A 25,339-nucleotide genomic window follows, 5' to 3' on the forward strand; every position below is an offset into this window, starting at 1 on the left:
TTTTAACTGATTCAATAGTTTGAAAGAAGAAAACAGCTATCATTTTGAAATAAAAAGCTGAAAAGACTTCTAATTTCATTGCATCTCTTGCAAGTTCCTCTGTACCTTTTGCATCTTGGCCATTGAGGACAACAACTCCTCACACAAACTGACATCTTCAGTGAAATCCCTGTTCCATCAAAACTGATCAGAGTTTTGCCAGTGATTTCATTAATGTCAGGATCTGACCCAGATACCTATTCCAGCTATGATATATGAGGAGGAAGAACATCCCGTAAACAAGACAGACACTGGAGTGTCTTCCCTGCACTAAGGTCAATAGCCCATGTTTTGAAAACACATCTTTAAAAGAATAAAGTTTACAATTTTCATTTTGCGTTATGATTTCTTCTCAGATCTGATCACAAACAAACCTTCAGACTCGGCAACAAAGAGTTCACTATCACTACATCAATACGTGATTCTATGCCAAAAATAACTCTTTTTATGGTGTGGGGTTTGGAGGACGCAGAGAATTTCTACATTACAACTCATGATCCACCTTCTGCAATCTCTCTCTAAAACCTTAATACATTTTCACCATCCATCGTTGCCTTGAGACGCTGCAGATTATAATTAACCAGTACGTTCCAACATGGGCTTGCTATGGACTAAGCAGAAGATTTTAAGTATAATTATGTTATCTAGTGAGCTCCACTAACAGCACAAATAGCTTTGAGGTGCTTATACCATAGCTGCACCTATGGAATATTTCACTAGAATAAGCACAATAGGGAAAAGTCGCATTTACTTCAGCAAAATCCCAGTACAGCTGCAAATATGCTCAATATTTGTCAAATAGAGTTATTATGTGACTTCAAAGTCCATAAAATATGCTGCTTACAAGCAGCACTTGAAAAGTATAGCTTCCCCTCCAGACCTGGGATCTGCCATCACAGGTTCCTGCTAACGAGGTCCTGTTTTAAGGAACCTAACCAAATGTACACAAACGATTAAATATATTTATCCACTGAATGAGAGGGGCTCAGTTTGTATTTTAAGTAAGTGCAGTACCAAATACCAGCTGGGCTGATTTCCTTAGCCTCTCCTCCCAAACCAGCACCTAGAGCAGACACCACCATGCCCCACAAGGCTTCCAGCTGGACCAGTGGAAGGAAGGTGACACCTCTTCCTCCTCCCCACTGCCGTAACACCTTAAGATCAGGAGAGCAGAATCAGGCATTTCATCATTTTTACAAGGAACACCTTTTCCACCATAAGGTCAGCGAAGCGGTGGAACAGGCTGCACAGAGAAATTGTACAGTTTCTGTCCCTGGAGGTTTTCAAGACCCAACTGGATAAAGCCCCAAGCAACCTCACCTGGCCTCAGAGCTCTCCCTGCTTCAGCTCAAGGTTGGGCTAGATGCCGCCTGAGGTCCTTTCTAAACTGCATCAGCCTATGATCATTGCTCAAGAATGCAATTTTCTCATTTGATCAACGAACTTTTGATGATCACCTTCCTTCCTCATTTCATTACAGTTTTCCCCTCCCAAGATCCTGGCTCCTCTGTCCTGCCTCTTCCCCCTCTGCTAGCGCATTCCTTTGGTAGCTTTCAAGCTATTGCAGGACCAACCTAGCGAGCCCGCCACTGCACCATCTTCTTGGTTCATAGAGCCATTCCCAGTGAATAACTACAGCATCCACCACTGCGCTCCCTAGACATTTTGGATCATGAATTATTGCAAGTTCCAGGAATTTAAGACCCATACTCTCACTTGACAACATGAAAGCAGCAAACCAGCTATGCAGGCCTCTGTTATGGTCCCACGAACCAAGACCGACCTCTACAAACTTCCATTTGGAAGCCACAAATCCAGTTCACCATTTGCCTTTCACAGCACACATTTGAAAGGGACAAAGCTCTGTGTACCACAAAGACAAGCAGTGAAAAAGGCACTGGATCTACCTCTTCCTCACCTTCAGACAAGGACAGAGCACTAAGTTTATACACGGTTCACGTTGAGACATATTCTGCAGCCACAAAGACTACAAACTCTTTAAAAACCTAAATCTGAAGAAAGCTAACAGCTTGCAGTGAGAACTTCTGTCTTCCCCCAGGTAAGTTACTACTTGAGACCCAACATAAGGGTTATCTTTCCATATTTGTAACTGTGTTGCAACACAAAACACTGCAGTAAGAAAAGGTAAAAGTGCTGGCTGATGTTTGCAACCATTATAAACCGGCAACTTCATAGTTACAAGATGATTCCTTCCTGTAAAGCAGACCAACTCTAAGACAAATGACTTTAGCTTTGCTTTATTAGAAAACAAATTCCATCCATTTTCCCAGGATGGGAAACTAGCTCATACAGCCAGAAGAAACCTATTCAAAGTATTAGTTGTGTAAGAATCAGATCTTTTTCTGCACTGAGCTCCAGCATGCTAGGCTGTTGGTTTGGCCTCCTCAAACACTCCTTCCCAGGCATCCAATAGCACTTTGCTCTTACTAAATGCAGCACTGAAACCTGCCAGAAAAAGAAAGAGACTGTTCATAAAGTACCAAGTGTGTGCTCCCTACAAACTGGCAGAACTGACTCCGCTTGCATTCTTAGATTAAAATCATGAACAGTGAAAGAGTGTACGCAGCCGGGTGCTATTAAGCTGAATGCCATGTCAACAGAGAATTTCTATGAAGAAAAGGCACGAGGCGGGCTTTTAATGTTATTTTGAATATTAACAATAACGTCCATGTGAAAAGGAAAAAAGAAAAAACTGCAGCGTAAAATGCTAATTACATTCTCTGTTCAATTCTATAACCCTTCTGAATTAGATCCCAAGGATTTACCATTCATTACATTTCACAGCAGTTTTCAAAAAAGTATTTCTCATAATATTCTTCAATGTTTGCCGGTCAAATGTTAACAAAAATTAATGTGCATCAAGCCTATTCATTTGCTTTTAAAATGAACACACAGGCACTCTGCTGTTGATCACCACATTCCTGTCCCACTGGAAAACCGCCAGCTGCGGTAGGTATGTAACATCAGTATTTGTTTTTTTGCTGAGTGGCAGTCCTCCGCGGTAATTATCATCTTGCACCTAAAGTAAATATTATTCTCTCGTTGCAAGTAGAAATAAAGAGTTGACTCTTCCTGTATTTTCACTGCTTGCCACCCAGCCCGCCCTGCCGGCACGCTACGTGCCCACCGAACCCAACTCCCCGTGCCCCGGTTACCGGGGCCATCTCTTTTGTTTGTGCCCAGCGAACTACGAGGATTAGTCCCCCCTCGGCCGATCACCGGCGCAGCGGCTCCGCCGCCGGTAACCCAACAACTCGCTTCCCGAAATCCCGACGGGGCGCAGCAGCCCCCGGTGCAGCCGCGGGACGGGCGGCCCCCGGGGCCCCGCGCGCAGACGGCGCCCCCCACGCGCAAGCCCCCGCCCGCGCCCGCCGCGGGGACGCCGCAACACGCGCGTGGAACGCAAAGGCGGCGACAAACCAACCCCTCGCCCGAATTTCACCGACCCCCCCGGGTCGGAGCGCCGGGGAACAAAGCGCCCGCTGACCAGCCTCCGCCGGCACTCCCGGGCGCGCCAAGGGGCGCAGGGGCCGCTCCGCCCCGGCCCGGCAGTGACAGCCGAGGAAACTTTTACTCCAAAACCGCGACGAAGCGGCCACTGGTACCACACGGGGGTCTGCCCGTGGAATTCCCGTCCCTGGGGTGCGGGGCCCGCGCGGCCAAGGCGCTCCCCCACTCGGCCGCACTCCGCGGCAGGTGCCGGGGGGACGCGGCGAGGGCTCTGCCGCCCGCAGCCCCCGCGCCGGGGGGACGCAGCGCTCCGCAGCCCGCCCCGTCCCACGGCGGGTCCCCCCCCCGCTCCCGGCCCCACTCACCAGGATGCCCATCACGTCAGCCCACAGCTGGGCGAACACCTCCGACGTGCCGCTCTCCGCCGGGGCGGCGGGGCCGGCCGCCCGCTCGCCCTCCATGCCCCGGCCCGGCCTCCGGCTCACCGACGGCTGCCCGCCGCCGCCGGCCCGCCCCGCCGCGCCATGCCTCCCCTGCCCCGGCCCGCCCCGGGACACCGCGGGCCGTCCCGCCGCCGCCCCGCAAACTTTCGGCCCGGCGACGGCGCGGCCGGCGGTGCCACTGCGGCGCGGCGGGGGAGCCCACCCGGCTGGCGGCAAAGCCCCTCCCCCCCGCCGCCGGCCTGCCCCGCGCCCCCCGCCTGCCCGTGGACTCGCCCGGCGCACGTGGCCGCCCCGGGGCGGCAACAAAGGGCCCCGGCACCGCCCCGGCGGGGTCCCGGTCGCCTCCCCCGCCCCGACACCCGGCGCCGCGGGACGGGTCGCTGCTGACCGGGCTGCCCCCGCCTCACGTGGGGGCCGGGAGCTCCGGCGGCAAAGGCGATGGCGGCTCCTTAACGCCGCGGGCAGGTTGCCCGGGGTACGGCCTGCGCCGCCCCCCGACACGGCCGGCGCGGGGAGAGGCGCCCGGCAGGTTCTGTTCCTGGTGCAAGTACCGGGACCGCACCGCTCTCCCGAGGGGATATCTGCCACCGGCCACCCCGCAAAAGGCAGAGCTCTCCTCGGGAAGCGCTGCCCCCATCTATGCCTCCCGATTCCCATTACAAGCCCCCCACCCCATGAAATTAAATAATCACTAATTACAGGCAGCAGTAGGGGTGCTCCTGCATCCTTACGGGAAACAACGGTGCCCGCACACACGGGCACGCCTGTCGGGGAAGGTACGTCAAGTAACAGCAGCCGAGCAGTGGATGTCCTTCATCCACTTTGGTGCAGGAGGCACCCAAAGGCCTGCCCACCACCTCGCTGCTGCTGGACCCGGCAGCAAGAAAGTCCTTCGCTCCTGGTGCTCATCCCTGAGCTCTGAAGCGTTAGCTGCATCTTGAAAAGCTGCTGTTTGAAGGTGGTGTTTCTCAGAAGCACCTGTCTGCACAGGGTGGGGGTAAGAAGTGATGTATTTAACAATACGCAGCTGTCATGCACTGGCCAATCATTTTAAGAGCTGACATCTTGGAGCGGCAGTAGCTTGTCCAGCACCCCACCAGCCCCCCTTGCTGCCAGGCTGGGTGTTATGTGCCTCGCACCACCCAAACACAAGCCAGGGCCAGGCACCTGTGCTCCACCACCCCCGCTGTCCCCCCTGTTCAGCCCCAGGGGCTCCCGACTCCCCACAGCTGACCAGACTCCAACCGATTGCATGGCACCAGCAGCCTGGGAGGGCTGGAGCAACAAATGATAACCATTTGCTAACTGGGCTAAAAATAGTTTCTGTAGAAATCATAGAGCAGAAGCGGGGTGACTGCGCTCCTCATCTTCTCTCCATGTTCCTAGCAATGCTCTCTGTCCTCAAAGCAGGAGATTGTCCCAAGATTGGTTATTTTACTTTGTAGGCTAGCACCAGAGAGAAAAGCTGCTGAAAATGCTTCCTTTCTCAGCAACTGGTATGCAAAGAAATGGATGAGACCTTTCTAAGCACTGGGTTACTGCAGCTCTTGTGAATAGCACAAGCAGAACAGAGAAAAGGAGGTGGGGGACACAGATGGAAAAACTAAAGAGAATCATGCTGTGAGAATGTGGCAAAGAAAACACTGATGGTGTAGAAATATACACAGTTTCTACTGACCCTTCTTTAGAATGCACATGTAGGATACACACTATATAATGCATCACAATTATTAACGAGTGATGAGAAATTATGAAAGGCCCAAACCAGGTATAAAATCTTTACTAATTTACTTTTAAATTGTACGCGACTATAAGCCTATGAAGTATGAGGATAAAGGTGTGCCAGTGAAGTCTTCTGGTACTCCGCGACAGCTTGCATAACTCAAAACTGGTTTAATTAGTCGGGGGTAATTTACTCAGTGACCCTCTGAAATCCACATTGCACCACTTAGGACAGCAATGTCAACCTACTTTCAAAATATCTGAACAAGGCACACTGTTGATCTCATGATTTAAGTATTCTGGGCTCTTCTTGTCCACAGTCTTCTGTACATTGTCTTTTTTTATAGTTTGGAGGCGTATCTTTAAAAAAACCTCGACGACTCTGCAGCACAAATTCTAACCCCCCCCTCATTGTTCTGACTCGGGCAGCAGTAGATTAAGATCAAATAGGTGCAATGGGCAGCACTCCCACTTGCCCTGCCCCTCCCTGCCGATGGAGGTCATTGCCCCTGTGCAATGATGACTACACTACTTGGAGAAGCAGGTCCTGAATATCTGCACTTTTCAACAGGTAACAGAAGCTAGATTATAAATTGTGGTGGTCCAAAAGCTGCTTCCTGAGTCATGATGTCATCCTTTTTATGGGGCAGCAACTTTCAGAGGAGCGTGATGCATGGCTGTGGCAGCCTTCCCCTCAGCCAGCTGACTTTAAATTTAATCTGAAACACAAAGCCTTTGACTTTAAAAAGGGGAGGTTAGGAAAAAAAAAACCCCACAAAACCTTGCGAAGTCATTGACTCCAGGAGCAGTTGCTTTAAGAAACAAATTGACATGAGAGAATTGCAACAAATCCATGGCAGTTTACAATAGCTATCATCTTCTATGGTCTTGAAATTACAGTATCTATTCATCTTCAGACATTCACAAGATGCTATTTTCAAGACATTCAATGATATGCTAAAATAGTCCCTGCTCTCTTTCTCTGAAATAGACCCAGCTCCCAGATATCACAGCAGTTCCTCTATTTTAATGATGCCAATGTCCTGCAGTAATAAATCGCAAGAGCATTTCACAAAAGCCAGCTGCAACAGGAGTAGGGAAGTTTTAGAACAAGTAGATGTTCAAAACAAGAACAGTTTTGAAGTTATGACTGCAGTATTTGGTTTGGGTACAACTGCTACTACAGAATTAAAAGTAATTGAAATTTAGCAAGTTAGAAAACAGTTTGTTTGAATTTTTTTCTGTAGCTGTCTAGACCATAACTCAAGAGACCATGATCTAGAAGCACGTTGTGCTGGACCTCTGTATGCTACTGGGGAGAAACAGATCTGGTCAATTTTCTAAAATTTTTGGGACATCTCACAGGAGGGTCTGACCAAACACTTAACATTTGGAAAACTTGGAAAATGGTCACTGCGCACTGCAGGGCAGCACTAGGCAGCAGGGAAGCAATCCTGACACGATTCCCTGGTGTCTCGCACCCACAGTGCATGGGCTCACAGCTGCTCTCGCGTACACCTCTCAGTACACTCTGGACGGAAAGTCCCACCACAAAGCAGCTACAAAGCTCCCTGTGGTGGTTGTTCTCCTGCAAATCCCTACACAGGGGATGGAAATGATCAACACATGTGGTGAATCTAGTTTCGCTCAGATGGCAGATGCACTGGGCATGTGAGTGTATCTTCCTATCACACCATCAGCTACACGTGGGCGTGCAGTTAGTAAGTTTCCCACATCTACACATCAAGCAAGATTAACCAACCTGGAAAGTACTCTTCTGTATTTCAGACAGACAGGCTTTTTTTCTAGAGGGATACTCTGAGCAGGATCCCAGCTCCAGGTTAAGGTGGCCATAGAAAACCTCATCCTCCTCTCTTTACTGAGGGTTTAGGGAGATTGCCTTCACCAGGCCAAACTCTTTCTCTGTGAAAAACACAAACCTGAAATGCAAACCTATGATCATTAAGATAAAAGATGACAATCTTTCTGTCCCAAAGTAGCGTGTATCATCTCACCACAGTGTCACACAAAAGTGATATGATAGTTTTGACAAAGCATTTAATAGCAAAAAATTGAAATATGCACCAGAATAAATGGAAAAGATGACATGCACCATCAGAAACAGGCTATCACAATGGCTGGCAACCTTTTAAAAGGCATTTAATCCAAGAAATCTATACCACAAACACCACCGAGCACTTTGATATCAGTTTTAAACTACTTGCACGAGACTAGGAGAGATCGGGTTGCCTTAGAAAGTGGATCATGTCCCACGGTGTAATGGACACCAAACATCATGGGTTCCTGATAGATGACCTGAGGGAAATGGCTTCCTGCTCAGAGGCCTAGCAATTAACTCTGCATGCATGAACAAAACGCATGAGGTTTCTCAACATCGCTAACAAGCACCCTGCCCAGTATATCAAGTCTAAATCGGAACATCAAAGCTTCAGAGAAATAAATAAGCAAGCCATTGTATGCACCGAGGGTGCAGGGGAAGGGAGAAATAAAAATTCCAGTTAGCCCCAACAAGGGACCCACAAAAGCTCTAAAACTCTTAGCACAAGCAAATAACAATGTAACACACTATTAGCAGTGATTGTATCTCCTTTCAGCTCTCTCCCTCCTTCCCCTTGGTGGGGGTCATCAAACTGAAATACGCAGTTTCACATCACAGCCCTTGATTGGAACTGCAATCCTTCCCAGCTGCAAGCTCCACCCCATCAACTTGTCACGATCCACCTTGGATCATTGTCCTCACTACCTTTTTTTTTTTTAAAAAAAAGTCCTTCTAAAACATAATGTCTTTTAAATCTCATGTGTTACTTCATTTTTAAAGTGTTTTCCTTAAGAATTATTTAAGTACAATTATTATTTCTGGTAGCGGGGTCCCTCAGAGTGGGAACCTCTGCATCACCCATATCAGCCAAAGGAGCTAGTAGCTGCTCTCCAGCAGAAAGCAGAAATGCCAGTGATTGCTCCAGAAAGCCTCTAGTGTGGGGCAGGATGGGGAACATCAGCTCTTTCTGCCAAATAGGCTGATGCTCCTTCTCAGACACTATTAGTACATACAAGCATAAACTATAAGAGAGCACTGGCTCTATCATGTGCATTTGCACATCAAAGTGCTACATGTTCCTAAAATGTTCTCATTTCGGTACCCTCTGCCACATAGATAACTACAGAAGGTATTCCTGATTTTGAAAGCAGTGCAAACAATACTTATCCACTGGTTTTAAAATAGACAGTATTTAGACCATACACTCTTTGCTGTACAGTCAGAAATCATTATTTATTCTTTTAGAGGCTTAGCTGTCAGCTCCCAGTCTTATTGCCAGCCTTGTGACTAGGGTATCACATCACAGCAGTACACTAATATGCCCAACACGAACCAGATGGAGTTAAGTCTGTTTAATTCTATCAGGAGAAAACAGTTAGGAACAATGAATTGCTTTATTCTGATAAAAGTCTGAGCTCTCCGCATTACACCCGATCCATCATTCTGCTAGATATCATTATGCTACTAGATTAAAGGATAAGGAGTGAGATACACATGCCCAGGAAAATCATTCCAGTAGTCTAAATACTTTGGGCTAGCACCACGATCAGTAGACATACAAATACTGCTAAGCAGGCTTCAGTTGAAATTGGTGACTGTGATTTTGCATGACAAATCATATAAGGGAAAGAAATCTAAACACACTGAGTGTCACAGCTCTTCTGGAAGGAGACATTTTGACTCATAAGGAGAAAGGAAAGATTTGTATCCTCCCTTCCTGCCCACAGATGTGCTCCACAAAGGCCTCTAATATCCTGCCCAGTTCCCCTCCCCACCGTGGAGCGCAGCACCGGGTTTCTTAACTGGGAGGCAGCAGCACTAGCTCAGCCAGCGGAGGGGCTCCGGCAGCCAGAGTGTGACTGGTGAGGACCACACATCCCTAGGGACACCACAGCCACGATCCTGCTTGGGTGCACAGCATGCCACTCCAAAACCACTCGCAGATCAGAAATCCGTGTCTCCCACAACATCAGGCACTGTCCAGACAGTTTCCACATTTTACAAACCCTCTTCACCTTACTTACTTCTGCCTCCTTCACCCAAACTCAGCATCCCCTCTTCTCTAGCTGCACAGCAAAGCCAGCTGTGATACTTTGCTCCTGTCAGCGTTTAGTTAGCATTCATTTTCTATTCGTTTTCTGCAGCACACAAAACTCATAAAAAGTTTTATAAGCCTTAATTTTTCAGACAGTTCAGCATCCTTTGGGATGTCTAGGGGCAGCCTCTACACTGTCACTCACAGCTCGGTCAATTTTCTATTTTTTTTTTTTGTAAGCATCTGCTAGAAAGGATGCATACAAATCTTTTTTGTAAGAGACTTACAAAATCCACAGAGACAGAACTATTTAGCTCAGTGTCTTTTAGCTGCTCTTATCCCAAATAATTCTAGAACTGGGGAAGTGAAAAGGCAAAAAGCAAGCCTCAGAACTGGGAATAGGACTTCACCCTCTCCTTTTCCCAAGTGCGGCGTCCTTTGATTCCTTTGTTGAAAGTCCTAGTAAATTACTAATGAAAAGGAGTCTGATGATCTCATCCCAAAGCACATCATAAAACCACCCAAAAATAAGGTACAACTTAGTAGCGTGTGATAGCTGTGTATTTCAGAGATGCTCAGCGCTGACATAAATGTCATACTAAGTTGACTATAGTAAGGTGGGAGGAGCACCAAGAGAGGTGGCCAAGCTCACACTGTTGTGAGTGTGACTGACTGTTATTACTACTCACTTTGTGACCAGCTCAGATTTTTGAAGTAAGAATGGATATACCTCAGAAAAAGATGTTTATTGCGTCTCCCTTTGAAAGGGAAAATAACTTTCCTAAAACTAACACTTTCTGGGAAAAGAAACCCAAGATCTTTCATTAATTGTGACTGCAAAAGCAATGGAAATGCAGATCTTAAAAAAAGTCATCTGCTTGCTATCAACAAAGAGATAAGAAATTATACAGAGCTGCCCTTAGCAAAATATTACATACAGCAAAATACATGACGCAAACATGCCAGTGGTAGAGACTTGCAAGAAAACAAGAAAGGAAGAATTGCTTAGCTTCTCTTCCAGAACAGACCACTTCCACCCAAAAGCCATTTCCTCCACACTCCACCTAACACTCGCTCCCCAATTTGCCAATTAAATATTGTCCAAAAACATACCAGAACACAGATTATTTCCTCAACTGTTTCTTTAAAAGTTAATACACCACCCTTCTGAACAAGCAACAAACAGACCCTACCAAAGCCTAACTTTCAGTCCCACAAGGATTCAGTACCAAGCTCAGACCCTGCACTTCTTAAGCCTGTGTCCCAGATCACATAGTTGTACTATTAGTGAAGGAGTAGGTGGGTCTGCTTAATGCAGAAGCCAAGCAAAGAATCCTGCCTGATGATCTCAGCTAGCCACAGGTGAAGGTAATAGATCAGATGTGGTTATTTGATGTTTGCTTGCAGATCATGTCAGCCCAGGGTCAATTTTCCCTACTGCAACCACTTGAAAAAAAATTACTGGCTTCAACCTCTTCTTTCAGATCAGTTTCTACTGGGATGACTCCTGCTCTGTTGCCAGAGCTTCTCCTCTCGCCTCCATCCCTGGAAACAGCTTTCATCAGCAGGCTCTGATGGATACAGAGCACCCAGCCTTCTCTTACTTTCTAAACAGCTGCCCTACCTTCCTTTTAAACACTTCCTGCTCACTCCCTGGAGTACCAGATCGAACCAAAACACATGTCCTACCCCCTCTCAGAGTTGTGCCCCTGGGTTAGCTGACCCGTGCACCACCCAGCGAGCCCAGACACGTACATTAAGATATAATTTATGGAAAAACAAACAGCAGTTGACTAGCAAGCAGTAGGCAAGCAGTTGTGTTACACGTGGTGTTGCAATTTCTGCTGTAATGATAAGTGTTCAAAACTCACAGATGTCAGGCACCTGAAAATTACACTTGCATTTAAATATAATGGAATTTTTAAAGCAAGACTTTTGGAGTGCTTCATCTTCAATTGTCTGAGTCATCAGGGTGCACTTAGGTCACATTTTCATACTTCCATTGGAAAATAAAAGCCAGAATTTACTTTTCCACTATTAAAAAAACAGCAGCAAATTGAGATTTTTTACATCACTTGGCTCCAGGTGGCAGGATGTTAAATAAATCATCAAGCTTGTGATGAAGTCAGGAGTATTCGCAAGATGGGGGCAATGTAGTCAAGATGACAAGTGTTCATTTCAGCTGTGGCTGTAAACACAGGCATGAGCTTGATTCACAGAGCCTGTGCTCTTCTGGAGAAACCTTACTCTTCACTACTACCCTGCAAGCTGTACAATCATTCAAGATTTTCTCAAATCAGTTTCAAATTGGCATGGGAAAATATATTAAAGCCTGCTCTACACTTACAAGAGTTAACAAGGAAGTGGAGAATCATATCCAATCTTACATTTCATTCTCCCTATATTGCTAATGACATGTTTCACTTCATAAAACTTCATTAAGTAATAGAGAAAGAAGAGAAACATTGCTTTGCAGCCAGGCGCACCTGAAGACCTGGAACTGTGCATTTTACGTCCATAAATTCATTAAAGGGGCACTAGACACTACTTCTGTAACACAGTGAGGAGGGGGAGTAATTCCAAAGAGCAGCTGCTTCCAGTTAGGGCAAACTCAGCTGGAAAGCAGAAGTGCCTGTCAAAGTAATTAAAGTGAGGAGAAGCTGTCTGTCTGAAACTCCAGCTTTTAAGCACTGGCCAACCTACTCCCAAAATGTAATTTATTAAAGAAAAAAAAAAAAGAAAAAGGCAAGCAAGAGAGACAAGTGAAAACAGGCTTAAGCATTGCTGAAAACATACCTGCAAGCTATTCTCTCAATAAATATTTTGGGAAGTTAGTGAACAGAAGGATTATTGTGACTGTGGTGGCGTGAGTGGGAAGAATTTACCCTCCACAACTCAACCAACTGCATCAATGATGATACAACAGCCCCCAAGGGCAATGAGCTAACTGCGTTGGCTCCATGTTGATGAAGTTTTACAAGGAAGTCATCTTGTTTAAGTATATGTAGAGTAGGCTGGTATGTCTAGTTCTTAGAAAAAAAGAGTCTTCATTTGCAAGGATTTAATAATTAGGCAATTTTGAAAATGGCCAAATACACTTCTTCAGTACAAGTGTATCCTGTAGCAACATATGCCTAATAAAAAGTAATTGAGATCTGGGTTTTTGAAAGTTACTCATGCACTTGATCCCAGAAGTACATCAGCCATTCCTTTTGACTTCTGTGGGAAGATGTGATTTATGAGAACAAATTTAAACAAACAACTGTTGCTTAGCTAGATGAAGGTTAAAGGGACTGGAAAGGATGCAGTGATTATCTGAAAGCATGAAGGGTGTGTAAACACCAAGGGGAAAGTCAGATTGCTGAAGAAAGCTCAAGAGGGTGTAACTCAGGGCAATGAGATAAATGTATGTGTTTTTAAGCCCTGAAATATTGGCTCCTAAAACGATGACATTATTTGTGTATACAAATGAGGCTCTGGTCATTTCAGAAGTCATCACTATGTCACTGAGGACAAAATATGTGAAAGTGGACTAAAAGGAACGAAATAGATTTGCTATATTTATATGCAAAAATATGAAGGGAATATGATAAATAGCAGCAGTAACTCTGTATCTTGGGGGCAAGGCAGGTGACCTTCCGGAATCACTTTATATCATCTGCCATCTCCACCACTGAGGAGGCAGCAGCAGGGGTAAGTGGTGAGCCCACAAGGCTCTGGGCTAGATACAATCCATGGCTTCATTTCATGTGGCTTGCAGCTACATGAATTATTTTTGTGTGTTTTTAATGGATAATTCTAAGGGGTATGCTATCTGGGCAATTGCCTAAGTGTGAAAAGCCTATGTGGCCCTTAGGTTCCTCATGGTTACACATGTGGCATTTAGGGAATACATAAGCATGCGGTAAGATGCCAGAAAGGTATTAGGCCTCAATTAGATGATTTTCATTACTCACCAGCTTTCAGTTTTTATATAGAAATTAAAAACTCCTGGAGATAAATATAATTATTATATTTATTGTTTATTATAATTTGGTATTATATTTGTATATGTGAACAGAATGAGCAGACAGAGCTAAGAAAAGACTGTGTTTTGACTTGTCAGAAAGACAGATTCCTTACCTCCTAAAAGCATACTCCAAATGTCGTGATACCCTTTTATCTCTTAGCATTTTCCAGGTAACATGATACTAACAGACATGCACTTCTAATGTTAGAAAGGAAATACAATTGTTCTCTTGGGTAGTTACTTAAAGCAGCTTTCAGTGTATCAAACACGAGTTAAACTTATGCCTTCTATTGCCTGTACTTGTCCAGCTAATGCTCATGTTTATCTGCAACCAGAAAGGAACTCACAGGACCTAGCTGTTCATGGCACCCCCAAACATGCACGATATTATCCTGGTCTCTAACAAGTTCAAATGCAGCCAAAGGTTTTGGCAAGGGATAAAAAAATTTAAAATATTTTAGCTATTTCCCGAAGGAGCGTGTGTGTATATATATATTTAGGTAAAAGAGGTTAAATAGCTGAATTGATTTTATATGGATGTATGAGAAATGACTGTAACAGGCTCCCCATATGACAGACAATTCATGTCAGTGTCAAAGGGCTAAACAGTATTAGAGGCTACTTAGTGTGCCTGGTAGTTTCAAACAAGTTCATCCAAGAATGCCCAGGCTTGGCTTTAAGATACAAAGGTTTTGGCAGTAATAATAACAGCTGCCTCCATCCCTTGTTCTCACTCCTGCACCATGGTAATTACAAATGAGGACTTGTAGAGAGGAGAGTTCAAGAAGGCTAAGGGAGTGCGAGCATGGGGCTGGAAAGATACACAGAAAGTATATAACATTTATTTTTCCACCCTATCATCCTGTAAGAGTTTAAAACAGCCAAATAGATTTTTCAAGAACCAATTGTGTCAAATCAATCTAATTTCCTTCCTTGGAGGATAATTGCTACTGGATAAGAAGTAGCAGCAGATGGAATACATACTGAATTTAATAAGGTTTCCACCTTATTCAACACAGTCAGCTGATACCATTATAAAGTGGTACACAACTGGTTGAAAAAAACACTTTCAGAGATTAGTTTTCAGTGGTTGGCGGCCAAAATGAAAGAATATATTGAGTGGAGTTTTGCAGGGATCTGTTCAATATTTTAATTAACAGTTTCGCTGGTGGAATAGAGAATAAGCGCACTGAATTTACAGATGACAGAAAGCTCAGAGAGCTTGAAAATAACTACTGAACATGAATCAAACAAGTCATCTTAGTGCAGAGCAGCAAGTTTCATAGTAGGACATACCCAGTACAACCAGTAGGATACACAACCACATGCAAGATGTAGTAATCTATACACTGCTTACCAACATGCCCTAGATCTCAAGACAGACATTGACTAATGGGAAGAAATGTAGCAGGCAACTACATGAATGAGATGTTTATGTGCAGAGATTGAAAGTGTGACGATGCATTATCTAAGACAAAAGAAGATTGCCAGAGAATAGGATAAGAATTTTAAAATATGTAAAAGCTTTTCTTCACTAAGAAAAATAAAATTCTTTATCTTCTGGGGATAGGGCAAGAATGAACAGGTTTAATTGCAGCAGGGGTGATTTGGGGTTAAACACTAGAAAAAGCTTTCTAACTGCAAGGTTCATAAAAGTGGTGGAATTGATTGCCTGCAGTCAGTGTAGTGCCTTCATCACTGTCTAACCTGTTCTTGAAAGCCTCCCAATATCCAATTATTTTGGTACAAATGATTCTGCACTGGGGCTTGGGGTTGGCTAAATAATGTCTTAAAAATCTTTCCAGTATTTTTTTTTAATACTTTTTTGTGTTTTAATTCTTTAAAACCAGACTGTCAAAGTCCTCCGTAAAGCAGTCAGTATTTATTCAAAAAGAATATCTGAATGGAATTCATGCCAAAAGGGCAACATACAATGCCACAAGTTAGAATTAGAGCTTGCAGGTACCAAGGACACCACAAAGGGCATTTAAATGCTTTGTATGCCAGTGCCACAGAAACCACTATTGAAACCTGGAGAACGGGAGAATTTTTGCACAGGTTATTTGTAAATCCTGTGATTTTGGTAGTGACCTGAAGTTCTATCCCAGAGTTTCCTACCACCTGGCCTGCTTTTAATATTAACATTTGTACAAGATGTTTGAGTGGCTGTGGCAGCATGTAACTGATACAACTGAGGATGACAGTTGCCAGAGGGACAGGCTGCTGCACAAGGGAGCCAAGAATCTCAAACTCCATCCACTTCATAAGAATAATCCTAACAATTACAGCTGCTCGAGGGCAAGGGGTTTGTTAGATCATTTATACCACAAATGAAATGCATTAAATATTTGTTTGGGTATTCCTGCCCTTCTTGGTCATATCCAATGGCATTCACCATAAAATACAGTCTAGCTACCTTTCAAAAAGTGAAATCATTGCCAGCTTTCTTCAAAGAAGTAATTTCTGGGGAAACATACGTGTCTATTGGGATTCAAATGATGAAGCACATTGCATATGTAGCTTTCTTGTGTAAATCAGACCCGACAAGGATTGTACAGCCTTTAGCAGAAGTTACACTCAAAACAGTTATTCTGTGTTTTTCATATGTGACAGATGTATGTGCAAGAACTTAGTATGATGGTGGCATGGCAAGATTAGCAGAAATCATTGGGACAGTTACATTCTTCTCTGAGACCTTCATAGGCACCAGCCTTTTGGAAATCAGACCCTCACCATGTCTGAAATCCCCAAACTGGACATTCACAAAACCCCTCCTTTGGGAGCCTGAAAAAGGGAGGAGGCGTGGAGAGACATTCATGCATCCCAGAAATAGTATTTCACAGACATCTTCATGTGTTCTACACATATTCAATTACATATGTCATTATGTGACTGCATAGGCAGACAACACTGCTCTTTTCACTAAAATATATGCCCATGATAACATCTGTGGCTGCAGATATACGTAATACAATGTATGGTAGCCAAGTCAACAGCAAGTGAAAAAACAGCCAAAATGGCAAATTCATCAGCAAGAAATAATTTCCCTGGGTTATGAATTTCGAAGAGGCTTCATAGGCCAGTTAGCAAGTTATCTCTCTCAAGTTATTCACCCAGCAGTGAGTGAGTTAAGCTGCTGGTGAGGAAAAAGCGCTCTCTGAGACTCCACCAGTCCACATTTTCTGAGGCAGGGTGCATGGAGAGAGTTAGTAAGGTTCTGTCATTTAGATACAACAGTAAAATGGCATCCCATCTGCTCTACAAATGTCAAAGAGCTTCATGGCACCTGTCTGGGGAGGGGGGAAAAATGAGCAAGAGTTTACCACAGGTTTGGATACTCCTGTCAAACAAAGAACTCTTTGTACTAGTGCTTTCTGCAGCAAAAGTCCTTTGGAAAAGTTTGGAATATTTTTTGCAGTAGTATTTTATATCAGAGGGTGAAAAGAGAGAAAACATATACATACCCTTTCCACACTGAATGCCTTACCACAAAAAAGGAGTGAGTTTTGTTGCAACTGTGAAGGTGCAGTAACTGTAGCTAAAAACTCCACTGGTAGGAAAACAGTCCCTCCCCTCAAGCACAAACGGTGAAAGACGGATGAAGTCGGCAACTTACACTTTAAGTACCTTATTTCCCTGCCAGAAGGGCTTAAACCCATTCCTAGTAAATTCTTGGTTTGCACACTGCAAAAGGTACAATGCCAATTGTAAATCTCCTGCTTACTTCCCCTGGAACAGGAGCAGTTTCTGGAAAGGAGCAGCAAGAAGCTTCCTTTCTCCATAATCCAGTTGGGACCAGGGAAAGCCAGCCTGTTTTCTGTGTTGCACTGAACAGAGACAAGGTCTCCCCTGAAATCCCAGTGCTCCCTTTCTGCAGCCTCCCTGCATTAGCTGCTTATGCTTGCTTTAAAATATCTGAAAACTAATCAAATTTGCACAAAACCCAGAAAATGAAGGTTGACATGGATATAAAGCAATAAAGACAGATTCTGAAAAGAGCTTTTTTCCTTCGTATGACTATCTTCTGCGTTAAAAAACACACTAAATCTAAAATCATCAGTGCTTGGACTTCATCATAGCTGACAATTACCGTGGCAACTGTGAAAGGGAGCTCTCTCTTTTCTAAGCGACTTGCTCTTCCTGCCTGAACTGCCACCGTGCCAGCTCTCTACAACAAAAGATATTATAACTCTTGCAGTAATAATAAGTTACAATGTTGTTAGAGTTACCAAAGTCAGAGGAACGTATGAGGTAAAATAGAAGCTTTTGTCTTACACAAAACGTTCTGGAAACTCTAGAAATAAATAATGCAGGAATAAATTCAGGACCAGGAAATGACAGGTAGTGGGATCATTATGAAAATTTTCCTGACAAGTGTTTGCCCAAATATATCTTTTACGATGTTCCAGTTTCTGAACATGTTTTGTTACTTCTTCAAGTATTATTTAGTATTTAGCATGTATTCAGTGTTTATTACAGAAGCATCTGGACACCTCACCTAAAGAAGATTTTCCTTATTGTACTAAACACTGCATATACATTAAGGGCATTTTCACTCTCCATCCGAGTCAGAAATAGAGGGTGAAGATGCATGAGGATAAAATTATTTGCACTGGGAAACACAGCAAATAAGTAATCGAGCCAAAAAGGAAATCAAGGTCTTCCTGAGTCGCAGTCCAGGGCACTGCTGACTGGACCAAGCTGTACTCTTCTAGCTGTAAATAATCATGCACCAGCCCAGGCTGCACATCACATGCTCCATGACTCTAAGAAAGCAAAGATATCTTAGGAAATGATCTGTTTTGCTAGACACCTTTTATACAATGAAGCATAACAGAAATAAACCTGTTAAGAACATTACAGCAATGACCACAGAAAATACACAGCTGTAAGATGACACTTATTCTCCTAACTGGGAAGGGGAAATGCTCTGTAATAAAGTCCCAAACTATGCAAAGACGTGGGAGTGTTTTCTGGAAAGTAATACTTCTGTACTACAAAGTGCATGCGAAATGCAGAGTTTCACAAGAAACTGAACTATCAAATATTTTTGAAGTCAAGTCTTTTCGCAAGGCAACTTGGTATCTTAGAACTAAAAGCATTATAGTAATCTGCAGACCTTTATCAGCACTGTGATCTTTCTGGAAGGTAACACAGTGACAGGCAGTCGTATTTCAATTGTATTTTCCATGTAAAATTACATTCATGATAATTACAGAAGTGGCAGACACTATATCATAGTAACCCATGGTCATAATTTGCTGATACAGTACTGAAGATGAAGAATCACGGAGTATTCAACTACAGCTACAGTAATCTACATTTATAAGAATCATAGTGGTAGTTTTCTCTCTCTTCATTTCAGGCTCTCACAGCCTTTGGATTTCACGTTACCTCCCCATATCGAAAACTATATGCCAATATGGTGAAAAGGGAGAAAGAGAAATGAAACATTTAGAACAATCTAGCTCCTGAAATCCTTTCTCTATCAGTATCAGTGGAGTAAACAAATTGCTTTTGAAACCTCTACTGCTAATGCTAACTGCTTAAATAGATAGTAGATGCCGCCCTCTTATTTACTAGCAGCAATGCAGGTAACAAACACTGTGAATCCACCATTAATTCCTAATACATTTTTTCGGAAGCTGTAGTTTTCAAATTGTGGTTCATGGACTTCTGAGGTCTTACTAAGTATCTTAGTGAAGTCCTTATAAAGTAATTAAGAAAATGTCTTCATTTTAATACCCTTAAATTTACCACACTGATTTGCATTTACACCTAGACATCTTTAAGAATACAGGAAGGCTGCAAATCTCTTTTTCTGAGTTTGAACCAGAGTCTGAAACTAACTGGATAAGTTACAGTACCAGATGCAGAATATGCCATTAAATGATGGTACGTACTAATGGAAGCCATGGCTAATGTGTAGGAATTGTTGCAAGCAAAAGGTGTGTGGGCTAATCAGTTATTCTGGGGCAATTTAGTAGTCAGTTCAACATAGCAAAGTCCTAGCAGTTAGGTGAGTAAGTGGCATAGCGGCCCTGAAATATGTGTACACTGCACTGAACTGTGTGGTCTTTCAAAGGAAGGAGGAAGAATCAGTCAAGAGGAGGAGGTGGCCATGACATTTTCAAGGAAATTACGAACCCTCTTTTAAGACATCTAAGCCATTAGGTATGCAGGATTTTTCTCCTACAGTTTCAAAAAAATATATTTAGAAGTTTGTTTCCCTTTGTTAGGGTCTTGAGCCTCTTCCCTTGCCTGTTGCTTGCCTTTCAATTCATCAGGAGCCCAGGCACCTCCAGCACAAGTGGGAAGCACTCCTGCTCCTCTCTGGGTCTTTAGGCACCTTAGTGACCTCCCTTCACCCATAGTTCCGGCCTCTCTCAGGAAAGGCAAGAAACTTCTCTTTGTTCAAAAAAATGGAGCAGGAAATGCAAAGAAACAAAACCATGGATTCCTAGGGAAAGTGGGACAAAACTGGACAATAATTGAGCTAAGGGAGAGGGCACAGGGGCTCACTAAGCATCACCTTAGATCCTACCAAACCAGTGTAAAAGACCAGGCAGAGAAGAGGGGCACACATGGATGTGTGTGCATACATGTGCACAGGTGTGTTGGGGCTGGATGCAGAGGCTGTGCAGAGGATACTGCCAAGAGCACTTGGACATCTTTGACCACAGGATAATGGCTCCACTACAGATTCCCTGCTATCCTGCTGTTATCCATCTAGTGAAGACAGACAGAAAACAACAAAGTGAACTGAATTGTCCCCTCCCGACTAAAACAATGCAGACAATGGTCAAAACGCAGGGAAATGATGGAAAAGAGGGGAAAAAAGAGCACAAACTGTGAAAGAGGAAAAAGAGATACCGGGGTTCACTGTAAGGTCACCAGAGGGACAGCAACAAATAGCAGCTCAGTCTGGCAAATGTATTAAAAGCCTGTCTGCTAATAAAAGAGCTGTGAGGAATAAAACAGGAGGAACTGGAAGTCTTAATGCATAATAAAAGATGAGATTTAACTGGCCTAACAGAAACTTGCTGAGAATTCACACAACTGAAATACTACCATAGAAAAGGTAGGGCTTGTTTGGGAATGATAAGCAAGGGAGAGGCCTGCATTTGTATTTCAAAGGGAACCTACGCTTGTCTCAGACCCTGGAAAGGCAGAGCAGAAAGCCCTGTTGAGAGTTTTTGGGCATTAATAAGGGGAAAATAACAAAAGGTCTGGTACTGTTGAACACCTACTATAAATGACTACATCAGGTATAAAGCAGGTTGAGTAAGGATTATTTCTGAATAGTATCACACAAAGCAGAACCCACTGGTAAGCAGAAAGACCAGGCTACCCAAATGCTCCTGAGACACAAACCCCACAGGCCATTAAGTGTGTCTCTGGTATGTAAGTAGGAGAAAGTGGCTAGAGGTGGTCATGGCAGCTGCAGCCTGGGTGTGAAACAGGGAGAGAACCTGAGCCTTACCCACCCTCAGAGAGGTCACCTGTGTGGTCTGGGTCCCCGCAGGCTCACCGGCCCTTCACAGGGCTGCCCCACACCGCCTCCCTGTCCCACGCCGCCTCCCTGTCCCATGCCGCCTCCCTGTCCCATGCCGCCTCCCTGTCCCATGCCGCCTCCCTGTCCCACACCGCCTCCCTGTCCCACGTCGCCTCCCTGTCCCACACCGCCTCCCTGTCCCACACCGCCTCCCTGTCCCACACCGCCTCCCTGTCCCATGCCGCCTCCCTGTCCCACACTGCCTCCCTGCCCCATGCCGCCCCCCTGCCCAACGCCACCATCCTGCCCCATGCTGCCCCCCTGCCCCACACAACCTCTGCCCTCCAGCCGCCTTAGCCACTGACACCGGAATCCTTCTGGCACGCTAGTCTGGTGAGGCCAGGAGCATAGATCCAAGCACAACAATACAGTTGGTTAATGTTGCAGAAGACAGAAAAAAGGCAAGCATAAGCTCATCCTTACGAGCCAAAAGCAGGTTTCACAGGGGACCCACTGACCTTTCAGTCTGACCTAGAGTTACAGGAAAAAATGCTCAGGAACAAAGAATCACACACACTATTTGTAAGCACGTAAAGATATCAAGGTCATGTGCTTTTGTGAGAAACAACGTAAATTATTGTCAAATGAAGCTAATTTTTGTTCAACAGTACAATGATATACCTTACAAATAAGAAGGAAGGAGATTAGATATATCTCCATTTTCATATGGTTCCTCATGCTGCCACACATGGTATATTCGTTATTCATGAGGAGACCGGTCTACATGAAAATGCCAGTGCATGACAGGGAAACCATATCAAAGAGTATTTATCGTTGGTTCCTCATCAAATCGGAAATATGCATCAAGACATTTTGACACTATTCAATATTTTTGCAGCGTACTCATTTAGGGACTGCTCACATTTGGAGAGTTGTGATCAAGACATCCATTTTGAGGCTCTTCCAGGGCCAGTAACCACCCTCTCCAGATCACGATGCTCCGCAGCAACCTGAAAGAAGTGCCTGAGCCTGCAGAGGCCAACAGAAAGCGCTGAAAATCATGAGTAAGAGAGGACCGTGTCGCAGGCTAGCTTCTGCTGTGGGTGATGCAACCTGATCTCTGAGTTTTTAGATTGCACAGAACTAGAAGGAGCTGCAGGCATATTGGAGAGCATGGTTAGATACACAGATGAATATGGAAATTAGAGAAATGGGCTAAGACAAACAAGAGGCAGTATGCAAAAAGGACATACTGTTGCAAAATACTTCACTTGGGAAGAAATAAGTTAGGAGGATGAGCAGGAGATGGGAGACAGCTGGCCCTGCGGCAGTTGTCACAAAAGGATCTGCAGGATGCAGGCTGACCATGAGTAAAGTTCTTCCTTGCTGTCATAGAAAAGCAACCATTATGTAAAGATTTACTAACAGATGACACATAAAATAAATCTTTTGCAAGACCTTCATCAGCTGGCTATGAGACTTATTGCTGACACTGCATTTCAAAAAACATCTGAATCAATTGAGTCCAGAGAAGAACACCTTAAATAACCTAGAGGCCAAATTATTAGGTCTACAAGACATGTCCTTCAAAAAAACTCAGCTGCCTGGGAGTTAGTGCTAGCTCACTTGGAAGATCTTCAACCTAAGAATTTATGACAGCTGGCATTTCCTTGCCCCTCTACAAACACATGAAGTTATGTGGACACAATATTTCTTTTTTTTTTTTTTTTTTTTTTTTTAATGGAAATTGAGATCAGGAGAAGAAAGCAGGGATTTTTAACCCTCTTGATTTTATAATGCATGAAAATACAGTTTCAGCATATTTCAAATACTGAAAAACCCCCACCTGGCATAAAAAGACACCAAAAATGTATCAAGGAGAATTGCTTAAAGAAGAATTCTCATTATTCAAGAAGCCTAAGCTAATCTTGAATGGCTGAGATCAAGAATACTGCCTACTTACAACAGACTAGAAGAGGAAGAAAATTGAAAGTATTAAAAAAAGATGTTCTTCATATTTTATGAAGAAAAGAAAATAAAGCCCAGTTGAATTTTTTATTATTTTCTCTTAAAAGAGACAATCTGCACTTAGAGATATATAATCCTCTGGCCACAGTGATGTATCTTCATACAATGTTCAAGTGGTATCTTTCAAATTCATTTAAACCAAATGTATAGCGCTAGTATATTGTATTTCCTTCTCATTTACTCTGCCTCCTTTCTCTGTTCAGAGACACATACATTTACTTCAGTCCCTTTAGGGTGCAGCAGTTCCCACTGATACTGGGAGGGATGCAAACAGCCAACTTTTCACCAACCAGAATGACTCAAGTTCCATTTTCATCAACATTGCTCTCCCTGAGTCTTCTGAAAGTGTAAGGACTTTGAAAATATATTTTCAGTACTTCTCAATGGGGATGCATTCTGTGTTTATCACCACTGAAGGAACAGTGAAACTGGACAGTCCAGATGTTTTTTTTCTTTCCATTTAAATTCTTGTGTACTATTAAAATACCACAATACGTGAGATGATTACACTTGTGAAAACCTGCTTATTTAGCTGGAAAAAGAGTCTCTACTGGAACTTCTAAAATAATTTGGTCCTGTTCTACACATAATTCTAAAAATTAAGAATCTTAAGCTTGACTCTATACCATCTAATATAAAGTGTATATACTGTAAAGAACTATATACTTAGAAAAGCATACTTTATACTTTTAAAAATTTTTAGAATTCACTTTGCTGAAGCATAGCCTGCAATTATTTTGGAAACTAGCCATTATAATTGAACAGCTTTTGAGTCAAAGCTACAATTTGCTTATATAAAAGGCACTGACACTAAAAACATGACAACTCCTCACTTCACTGCCCAGAAAGAACCATATTTTTGCAAGCTTTCACACACAAAAAACACTGTAAGTCACATAAAAGTTCCAACTGAAAACCAAACATTTTCAGATTTTATTTTCCTATAGCCCTTCGGTTTGACACCTAATTTAATTTCCAGAGAGTGAGAAGAGCATATTCTGCCTTACTGTGCTCTGAGATCTTAAAGCTCAGCATGTTGCTAACATCCGTGCATCATTGGAAACAGGTCTTGCATACCCCCAGGCACTTTTTTTTCACATCTTGACTGCATTTTCTCAACTGAATTACCCCCACCCACTTGGCAGACAAAAAGCTCAGAGGTAGGCTCTGATTCAAAGGCTTTACTTTGTAAGGGAAAGTCACTTTTAATTGAGATTTCGTTTCTTGTGCCATCCCTGGGAAGTACTAACAGCTTCAGTCACCCAGTGAATCACTGAAATTTTATGTTCTCCATTACGGGTGCCCTGAACAGAAAATTACATCTACACGAAGTGAATACATAGGAGCAACATTCAGTTTCTGTTGGCTCTAAAACAGTGTGAATAGGTGAGCAATTAGAGGATGTAGCAACTGAGAAATAATCTGAATTCAAGCTAAATTCAAGAAGCAAGTTTTCACTAGTTAAAGCAGAGAGAGAAAAAACCCCACAATTAGCCTTCACCACATCCTGCTGCTCCACATTTGTATTTATTGGTCTCTTTCCTTTCAATTCAAACATTCTTCACCATGATTTATATCCACAAATTCTGTTTAAAGGGAGAAATTGAAAATATAAACCAACACTAAAATCTTACCTGTAACTATAATTACTTGTCTAATTTAATTTCTTACCTTTCTCTGATAGGAAGAGCGCAAGCAACAGAACTGTTCACAAACAATAATATCAGAAGTAATGCTTCTATTTCTCAGGGTGAAACCAGTTTGAAAGCAACTACTTCTTTTCAATCAAATATGCAATGCTAGTAACTATTAAATTCAGCTATGATTAACCATATGATAGCTCTGTAAAAAGCATCAATTTAATCTGAATGTAGTTTGGAAATACAGGTAAATAGCTATAGAAATATATGAGGATGGAGTAATTTAAATGACTTACCATCTGACATCAATGAATAGCAACTTTCTCAACAGGGATTATTATCTGAATTCTTCTTTACAGCCTAGACTATTCTCCAAAGCATCTGTGCCACTCACTTCT

At 43.4% G+C, this 25,339-nt stretch overlaps 1 protein-coding gene across 9 annotated transcripts in view; it reads right to left on the minus strand.

Annotated features, from left to right (window-relative positions):
• Nucleotides 1-25,339, minus strand: part of LOC101915770 (SAM and SH3 domain-containing protein 1) — a 569,828-nt gene that overhangs the window by 122,692 nt on the left and 421,797 nt on the right. For 2 of the 9 annotated variants that reach the window (XM_055810046.1, XM_055810045.1), the window contains exon 1: nt 3,876-4,134. The exons of the other annotated variants lie outside the window; for them this stretch is intronic. In XM_055810046.1, coding sequence (XP_055666021.1) covers nt 3,876-3,971 — 96 coding nt within the window. In that variant the 5' untranslated portion in view covers nt 3,972-4,134. Of the gene's footprint in view, nt 1-3,875; nt 4,135-25,339 lie in introns of those variants that run through there. 9 annotated transcript variants of the gene reach the window in all.

This window comes from Falco peregrinus, chromosome 7 (genome assembly GCF_023634155.1).
Source record: "Falco peregrinus isolate bFalPer1 chromosome 7, bFalPer1.pri, whole genome shotgun sequence".
Taxonomy (NCBI): domain Eukaryota; kingdom Metazoa; phylum Chordata; class Aves; order Falconiformes; family Falconidae; genus Falco; species Falco peregrinus.